We start from the raw sequence: 9,697 nt of genomic DNA on the forward strand, positions 1-9,697 counted from the left end.
CCGCGCCGGGGCCCGGGCCGCCGCCGCGGCCCCCGCCGCCGCCGCCGCCGCCGCCGCCGCCGCCGCACAGGCCGAGGCCGAGGCCGAGCCGGGTAGCGCCGCCTGATGGCCACGCGCCGCCTCGCCGCCACCGCCGTTGCGGTCCAGCCCCGTAACGCAGCGCCCCCTGCCGGCGTCCCTGAGCTCTGGGAGGAAGCACGCTGGGGGGCGGGGCCGTCCCGGCCCCGCCTCGCCCCGCCCCGCGCTAGCGGTCGCTGCTTTGTGAGGTGACTCCTTGGCCCAGGAACAGCGAGGGCGGGAGCGTGCGTCAGGAGTGGTGCTCGGCCGCGCGGACACGCCCCTAGGGCTGGGCCCCGCCCCCAGCCCGGCGCGGCCCGAATGGCCGCGCTTTGTAAGGCGGTGCGGCTGCCCAGCCCGGAGCGCGCGTCAAAGGGCGGTGCTCGGCCGTGCGGACACACGCCAGAGCCCCGCCCCGCGCAAGCGGCCGTGCTGTGTGAGGTGGCTCCCCAGCCAGGGGGACGGCGGCGGCTGGCCTGACGTCCGACGGGCTCCAACACGCCCCTGAGGCTGGGCTCTGCCCCTGGTCCCGCCCGGCTTTGTACGACGGCTCACTGAGGGGCGGGGTTCAGCTGCGAAGAGGCCCCGCCCCTATACCGGTCCTGCTCCCCACCCCACCACTGGTTTCGCTTTGTGAAGCTCTGGGTTCTTGGGGAGGGCCGGAGTGAGGGGCGGGGACAGGACGTAGGGGACACGCCCTAGCCTGTGGCTCCACCCCCAGCGCGCCCGCTGGAAAAGCAGTTTGAGCATGGACTTGGCCTCTGCACACTACCTGTGCCCCCTCTCCGAGCACTCAACCTCTCCTTTCTCTCTTCCCCATCATCTCTAGCCGCTTCCCTCAGTGCCCTCCTCCTCCATCCTTGGCCCTTCACTGTCTTCGCCCCCACAAAATAATTCTTGGACTTCTCTTTTAGCCCCTTCCCCCCCACCCCAACTCACTCTCCCCGCAATGATGGCTAACCAGTGAATCCAGCAGATTAGGGCCTAGTACCCCTTTCAATACACAGATACCCACACCCATCTTCCCTCCAAGTCCCCCCTCCACTGCTCCAAGGCTCCATTCTCCTCTTTGGTGGCGTCCAAAGGTGCCTGCAGCCGCCCGCCATCTCCAGCTGCCACTCTTCCCGGGACCTGCTTTTTTTTTTAAGGCCCCACCGTGCCGCTTGCGGGATCTTAGTTCCTCGACCAGGGATCTAACACGTGCCGCCTGCATTGGGAAGGAGGAGTCTTAACCACTAGTCCGGTGGGGAAGTCCCTGGACCTGCTCATTTACTACTCATTCTCCTCAAGCATTCCATCATTCCACCTCCTGTACTCACCAATGCAAGGACTTCAGCAGAGACCCCACATGGCACTGCCCCCCTCCCTACACCCCCATGGGCCTCCCCATACACCACCCTGACTGCATGCAGTTGAAGGGTACTGCCCCCTCCCCCCCCACCCTGCAATCAGTGATTGGACCCCAGAGGTCCTGGGCTTGAAGGATTACACTACACAGAGGCCTTGGGAACGGCTCCAAGCATTATAATTAATAACTTAGGCATGCCAGCAGGACACATAGAATATAACCCCCAGGTACCCTATGCTCCAAAAACCTAAGTCAGGTGTGGCATGGGACGAAGGAAAGCGGAGGGGTGTGTGGAGAGCTCAGGCTTCATAATGGCCCAGCTAAGGGATCCTAACAGCTCCTTCCGTGGTGGTCTGAAAAGCTGGCAATCCAGAGAGGCTTCCTGCTTTCTGTCCAGCCTCCAGGCCGATGCTTGCATCCCCTCTCCCACTCCTGCTCCTCTGTGAGGAAGGTCCCAAGGCTAGGGGATCCCTTTCATTTCCTCTGTTCACTGCCCTGAGGAAGCAGCAGCCAGAAGTCCCCAAGGTAGCTGGAAGGAACTGAGACCCTACAAAGCCCAGCCAGCTCAAGGGGGAGAGCTGAACGGAGGGCACACAGACAGAGGGAAGGGCTCCCCTAGCAGGCCCGGAATGTGCTGAATTCTGGGGGCTCGGGTGAGGATGACGTGGAGGGGAGCCTCTTCCAGATTCCAGAGTTGCCAGGTGTCGCAGCAGAGCCTGAGGGAGCATCCTGGGTGGCTGCGTCTTCTTCTGAAGTCATTTTCTTTGTCCGTAGAGGAAAAATAGACAACGGGTGATTTGGGGTTTCAGGATCTCGGGTTACCCCATGTTCTGAGCCTGAGACTCCCCCAGTCCATCGGGTCTTACCTCACCCCACACACACAGAGCTTCAGCGCCCTGATCCTGCTGTCTGTCCTGCCTTCCTCTCTGCTGAATAGGGAACCAGACAGCCTGGGATCGAATCGCAGCTCCCCCTCTTCCTAGGGGTGTGATCACCCTCTTTGGCCTCAGTTTCCCCTTTTGTACAATGGGGGAGAATGCCAACACCCCCCCGGGGTGGCTACGACTCATAAATATGAACACTGTATGGCATAATTTCTGTGTAAAATCCAGAATAGGCAAATCCATCGAAGCGACAGAAAGTAGAATGGTGGGTGCCAGGGCCTGCAGTGGGGGTGAAACAGGGAGTTGGTGTTTAATAGGGACAGAGTTGTTTTTTTTCTGGCCACACCGTGCGGCCTGTGGAATCTTAGTTCCCCGACCAGGGATTGAACCCAGGCCACTGCAGTGAAAGTGCTGAGTCTTAACCACTGGACTGCCAGGGAAGTCCCGGGACAGGATTTGTTTTGCAAGATAATGTTCTGGGGATGATGGTGGTGATGGTTGTACAACAATATGAATACACTTAATGCCACAGAACTGTACACTGAAAAATAACTAAAATGGTAAATTTTATGTCTATTTTACAATGATTTTTTTAAAAACTAGCAAAGATCACTAGAATTTACTGTTAAGGAAAAGAAGCATCGTGCATAACAGTGTGGTTAGCATGCTGTCATTTGTGTTAAAAAGAGTGAGGATATAGACTTGCTATTTTTGCCTTTGCTTGTATGTGCAGGAAGCTCCTAATGGTGATTTACCTGTACGTCTGTGTGCAGAGGGGGAGACCAGTGGGTGGAGAGGGATTAAGAAGGAGAAGAGAATTTTACTATGTATATAATTTTTACATTTGGATGTATTTCATAGTCAAAAAAATTTTTAACTAAAAAAATATATTTTTAAAGTCACCAGGACTAAGATACTGAGAAATAAGTTATTTTTCTCCTTCCTTTTCTCTGTTTTCCACCGTTTCATTTTAAATGCCTTAAAAAAAAAAAAAAAAAAAAAAGGGCCGGGGTGCGGGGGAGGCAGTAATCACCAGGCTAGTGCCTTGAGCGGAGTGACTTCTCACAGAAGGTTTCAGAACATGCCTCGCCTGCCAGGCTTTTCTCAACAGCTCAGGATTTGTTCCCTGAGCTGAGATCTCAGAGGGCTGGACAGGCCGGTGCCAAGCCCCTTCCTTCCCACCATCTGTATACCAGTGACTGGGGGCCAGTGTCCATCTGCTCTGTGGCAGCACTGGGTGAGGTGACCTGTCTCTTGTCTCTCCGGAACTCTGCCACGCCTCCTTCTCCCTCGGCCCACTCATCCACTCCAAAATCAGTGCCGTGTTTCCCATCCCCTGAATCTACCTGACCTGCATCTGTTCGCTTCTTCCACCTCCGCTGCCAACACACTGGACCAAACTACCCGCCACGTCTGGCGCCTGAACCATTGCCGGGTCCCCCAGCTCGCGTCCGTCCACGGTCCCCCACAGTCTATCCTTCCCGAAGCCGCCAGAGGGCGCCCGTGAGCACATAGAGCAGGTCAAGTCCCACCTCTGCTCTGAACCTTTCATGGCTCACCCTTCACTGGGGGTCAAAGTCAAAAGTTCCGCGCGGCTCCCCTCTACTCCTCACTCCGCTGCACCCCTACTGAGCCGTGCCAAGAACGTGTCCTGAGCCTGGATCAATCCTCCGCAGCTACCTCCTGCTTGTCGCTAATCTCAGAGACCTCCCGGATCTCCCATCTAAGTGAGCTTCCTGGTCACTCCTACCCCACGTGGCATTGTCTGTCTCCCCCTGTAGAATTAAGAAGCTCTGAGGGATGAAGGGCCTCATCTTGTTCTTGTCCAGATGCCCAGGAAGGCTATGTTGACCCATACAATCCTCCCCCCACCCCCCTCCCCACCATGGTGCCCCAAGCAGACTGACTCCACCCCAAGCTCCCTGACTGAAGTCCCAAAGCGTCCACTTACACAAATGGAACTTCTGAGGCCGCCTCAAGGGGGACCACCTGCACCCCAGACCTGTACCCCTCTCTGCATGGAGAAGAGCTAGCTGGACATTTTCTTTTCTTTTTTCTTTTCTTTTTTTTTTTTTTTTGGCCGGGCCACCCTGCGCGGCATGTGGGATCTTAGTTTTTCCCACCAGGGATCAAACCCGGGCCCCCTGCAGTGGTGGAAGTGTGGAGTCCCAACCACTGGACCACCAGGGAAGTCCCCTAGCTGTACATTTTCTTGATCCATCGTGTCCAGGGGTCAGATATCTCTAATTTAGTAAACTAATAATAATAATAAGTACCCCAAGGCCATCACAAGATGCAGCTGTGTAGAGGAGTCCCATAGACCTGGGTTCAAATCCCAGCCAGGACACTGTGTGATCTGGGGGAGCAACACCCTTTGCTAAGCAGGGGGTGGGGAGTGGGGGTGGGAATGGGGGTTGAGACCCTCCCCCTTGAAAGGGAGACACATGTCTGGGAGCGCTAAGCTGAAGTTCCTGAAACTGAACACAAAAGTAGGCTTTTCTTTATACCAGGAGCGAACCACACTGTGCACCAGATTGTCACAAGGCTCCATGACCCCAAAGAAGCCACCAGATCACCCTGAGTCCCTTGTCACCATTCTGAGTGCAAAGGCAGTGCTGACAACCAGGGGCCTGTCCACTGCCCCACGAAGGCCTGGACAACGTGCCTACCTCCAATCCCCTGGAATTTTCCAGTTCCAACTCTCAGCTCACAAACAATCCCTGCTCAGTGATTCTGGGCTTTTCCCAGACCCCAGAAGCTCAGGGACAAACAGGTCAACCCAGCCTGGTGGTAGCCCCAACCTTCCCATGGTCAGGACAGTCAGCAGAAAATCGGGGCCGAGAAACAGGACGACTTACGGAGATGGTAAACAGGGAGTTATCGAAGGACATGTCTGCAACAGAAAGAGAAGAAGACCAGGATGGGGGCCGGTTCAGATTTCCTGCTCACCGCCCTCCCCAAGCGCTCCCCGCAAGCCCACAGGCCCCAAGTCAACCACGAGGAAGGGCGTAAGGTCCATCACCCCTCATCCTCTTTGCCCCCTTCCAGCCCATTCTATAAGGTGAACTGTGCACAGCTACAAATTGAACCGTGTCCCTCTAGACTGCTCAGAACCCTCCCTCAGGGACCTCTGGCTGCCCTCTGGGAAAATGGTGCCTCGTCTCCATTCCCACTTTCCAGAACACCTCTCAGCTCCTCCCCCACCCTGGGTTGCCCGCTCTTCAGCCAGCTACTCCCTGCTCCCCCCTATAGGTCTCTGACTCAACACCACTTCCTCTGGGGGCTACCCTCCTAACCCAGACAGGGTCCGGCCCGCCATGGGCTGTTTCCCCACTGGAGTATGGGCTTGTGGACAGAAACCGCCTCTGCCTTGGTTATCCTGGGAGCCCCCAGACCTTGGCACATAGTCGGGGTGCTCAATAAATACGTGAGACAGTGAAAGGAGTACAGAGAATGGAGTTTTCTCTGCTTGGCGCCCCTTCCTGGGCATCACACTTCACAGGCTGGCTCCCTCTCCCCACCCCCAGTGGAAGCCAGCAGAACAGCACATTCTGGACCACAAGTGGGGCTCCATTTAAGGACGGTGCCAGGCACTGTGAAAGCCGGGTGCCCTGATGGTGGACAAGACAGATGCAGTTCTCCACCCCCTTGGAGCTGATGGTCCAGTGGTGGAGGCGAGTGTCACACACCCAAGCACGCAATGATTACTTAATTGTGTTTCTACCAAGGGCTAAGAGGAACGACAGGGCTCTGGGGGCATGTAAGTTGAAAGAGTAGATCCTGCCTAGGAAGTCAGGGAAGGCTTCCCGAAGGAGGCAGCCTTTAGACTGAGACCACAGGGAGGAAAAGTATTCTAGGCAGAGGGCAGAATGAGTGAAAGGCATGAGGATGGGGCAAGGAGAGGTAAGAGGTGAAAGCTGTTCACACCAAAAAAAAAAAAATAGGTGAACCTGGTCGGGAAACGGCAGGGGATGCGGGAGAAAGAGGGGAGAGTGTGTTCTCAACTCTCAGGGAAGTGAGCAGCTGTAGAAGGGGCTCAGTAGCGAGTAGTGAGACCCGATGGCATTCTGAGGCAGTGACCCTGCCCCGGTGAGGGACAGGAACGGGGGAGGCACAGACCTGTGGTGGCGAAGTTAACCGGGGCCCAGCAGGATTCTCGCTCCCTGCAGAGGGTTTCAGGAGAAAGTGGTGACTTGTCTCAGGCAGGAGGCTCGTTCCGGGTAGCCCTGGTCAAACTTGGCCCTTCCTCCCCACCCCACCTCCGCATCCTCCCTGAATCCCCTCAGATGGAAATTCTCTCGCAGGAGCCCCACAGCCAGGTGAAGTCAGGATTCTATCACCGGGGCTACTGCTAGTTCTCTGCCACTAGGCAGCACAGTGTCCACCCCTCTCTCAGAGGGGAGAAACCGAGGCTGGAGCCAGTAGATTCTGATGCCCAGGAACCAGGGCCACTGTCTACAGGCTACAAGTTGGGCGCTGCACAACCCCAGGGGGCACCACTCGCCTCTCCCACAGTTGTGGATTTCTAGAATGATTACTTAGCAAATTTTGGCAACTGGCCGTAAAGGGATGCGAGGAAGCCTCAGCCTCCTCATCTGTAAAATGGGGCCATTCCTAGTGCCTGCTTCCAGCGCTGCCACGAGGATCACATGAGCTCAGGGTCCAGAGTCCCGCAGCACAATGCTGGGCACACTGTAGGTGCTTCCTGAATAGCACCTGTTTCTATTAAGCCAGCCTCCCACCAGAAGACACTGTTTGGGGTGGAGCCCTGGAAGGACCCTTCTTCCCCCAGAACCCGGCCAGCTATCAGAGTCTTTAATGGCCATCGGGAACTCCTGCCTTGGGACTGAGTTTTCCTTCCCCAAAACCACCCTCTGAGGGTCTCCAGGGATGGTCTCACCGTTTCTTCTGCAAGTGTTTTACTTTAACTGGGAGAGAAAAAAAAAGCGTTTGTTAGATTTTGGTCCTGGTTGCATCCTGGTTGCAAAAAGCCAAGAAACCAAAAGGCCCACATACATTTGTAGCCCAGCCTTTCCTTCTTCGCTGGCAAATTTCCCACTCAACAGGGGAGCTACTGAAGACACTTTTCTTCCCCCCAATTTCATGATCAATGTATGTTGGTAAAAACTTCAAACAAGGTACGAGCATGTAAAATTGTTGGTTTTTTTTTTTTTTTAAGTCCACGCCATGCCGCTTGCGGGGTCTTAGTTCCCCGAGCAGTGATCGAACCCGTGCCCCCTGCAGTGAAAGCACGCAGTCCAAACCACTGGACCACCAGGGGATTCCCGCTTTATTTTTTTTTTTAAGACTGAGTTCCGTGGTGCCAGGGGCTGTGGGAAGGGGGAACGGGGAGTCGTGTTTAAAGGGGACAGTTACAGTTTGGGAAGATGAAAGAGTTCTGGAGATGGATGGTGGCAATGGTTGTACAACAAAGTGAGTATACTTAATGCTGCTGAACTGGACACTTAAAAAGGGTTAAGGGCTTCCCTGGTGGCGCAGTGGTTGAGAGTCCGCCTGCTGATGCAGGGGACACAGGTTCGTGCCCCGGTCCGGGAAGATCCCACATGCCGCGGAGCGGCTGGGCCCGTGAGCCATGGCCACTGAGCCTGTGCTCCGGGAGATTGTGTCCAGAGCCTGTGCTCCGCAACGGGAGAGGCCACAACAGTGAGAAGCCTGCATACCGCAAAAAAAAAAAAAAAAAAAAAAAAAAAAAGAGTTAAAATGAAAAAAATTAAAAATTTAAAAATAATTGTTTTAAAAAAAGGAATTCCCAGGCGATCCACTTTCACTGCCAGGGGCCCGGGTTTGATCCCTGGTCAGGGAACTAAGATCCCACAAATTGCGCAGCGTGGCCAAAAAAATTAAAAAATAATAATTTTTAAAAAAGGGTTGAAATGGTAACTTTTATGTCATGTATATTTTACAACAATTTATATATATATATATACATATATATATATATATATATATACACACACACATATACATGTATACATACATATATAAATTGCCCCTGCCGACCACCATCATCAAAATTCTGGAGGGTTCTTCACTGCTAAACCTTTGTAGTAAGGACTCCCAACCATGCTCCTAAAAATGGGTGTGAGTGGGAGTGCACATACAACTTCCGGTGGGCCATGCTTTCTCTGCCTGCCGTTACCTTTCCTGACGACCAACACAATGGTCACCAGCCCAGCGAGGAGGAGGAAGGCTCCAGCCAGGCTCAAGGAGAGTGCCAGGATCCAGGTGGGCACTAGAGGAAGATGGGAAAAGAGAGATTGGGCAGGTCATGGAACTGTGGGGCTGCAGGGAGAAGGTGGGACTCCTGTCATGCCTCCATTTGGTTTGGGTGTTGCTAGACCCTGGGGATCTAGCAAGCCTGTTTCTGGCCAATTAGCATATTCCCTCCCCCTGGCCAACCTGATTGGTTCAGGGAGGGGCATGTTGCCCAAGCTGAGCCAATGAAAGTAATTTCTGGACTTTGGCTAGACCACTGGGAAGAGAGGTTTACTCCTCAGGCCAGCGTTACAAAGCTGGTAGGATATACATCTGGGGCTCCAAGGTACAATTTTGACACCCTGAGAGGGAGGGCCTGCCTGAGAATAAGACACAGAAGAAAGCAGAGCTGAGAAGTGGCACATGATTCCTGACATCAGTGAGCACCTGGATCCAGCCATGCCTGAAGTCAGTGCTGTTCAGTGAACCAACAAATCCCCTTTTGTCGCTGAAGCCAATTTGAGTCAAGTTTTCAGTTACTTGTGGCCTGAAGAGTCCAGCTGACTGGGTAATAGGGGGTCAGACAACATCCACCCCCAGCCACATGGTGGACCCTGAGGCCCACATAGAGGTCAGCCACAAAAGCATGAAGCCCCAGCTCCAGTTAATGTCTCTGCAAAAGATTCGGCTGCCCCTCCTTGGAGAGAGGGGGAAGCCAGCAGGAGATGCCCTGATCCCAGTGGAGGTCAGGAACTAGCCAGGAGGGGAGGAGAGGCACACACTTGGTGTTCTCAGTGTTAGCCCTTGTTCATTCATTCACCTGGGGCAGGAGGGGTGTCACCTCCCCACTCTGAGACCATAGGACCAAGGTGAGAGAAGGGGGCCTTTGATTGTGGAACTTGAGGCTGGGGAAGGACACAGACTGTTCTGTCATCACAGCCTGTGGGCCTCTGCTGGCAACAAAGTTCTCTTTGCAACAGGAAAATTCTGACTGATGGTGAAGCAGAGGCTCCACCCAGAGGCTCCTCCTTCCCTCCTGCTCCTTGATCCAGAGCCCAGGCCCAGCCCCCTCTCCTGGAAAGACCAGAGGAAGACATCAGCCCTCCCAGGGCTTCTGTCTCACTCAGACAAAAAGCCAGAGCCCTTGCTGCAGCCACAAGACCCTGCACAATCCTCGTCGCCTCCCCACTGC

General features: G+C 54.7%; 1 protein-coding gene across 1 annotated transcript; it reads right to left on the minus strand.

Annotated features, from left to right (window-relative positions):
• Positions 1-1,572: 1,572 nt before the first annotated feature.
• LOC102992746 (uncharacterized) lies at positions 1,573-8,570 on the minus strand. The gene is made up of 6 exons (XM_028485228.1): positions 8,450-8,570; positions 7,190-7,217; positions 6,409-6,452; positions 5,148-5,182; positions 2,272-2,568; positions 1,573-2,167 (listed from the first exon to the last, which is right to left on the minus strand). Exons 4-6 carry the CDS (start codon positions 5,178-5,180, stop codon positions 2,021-2,023), a joined length of 477 nt encoding a protein of 158 aa, XP_028341029.1. The 5' UTR covers positions 5,181-5,182; positions 6,409-6,452; positions 7,190-7,217; positions 8,450-8,570; the 3' UTR covers positions 1,573-2,020.
• Between the last annotated feature and the right edge of the window lie 1,127 nt (positions 8,571-9,697).

This window comes from Physeter macrocephalus, unplaced genomic scaffold, assembly GCF_002837175.3.
Source record: "Physeter macrocephalus isolate SW-GA unplaced genomic scaffold, ASM283717v5 random_359, whole genome shotgun sequence".
NCBI lineage: Eukaryota > Metazoa > Chordata > Mammalia > Artiodactyla > Physeteridae > Physeter > Physeter macrocephalus.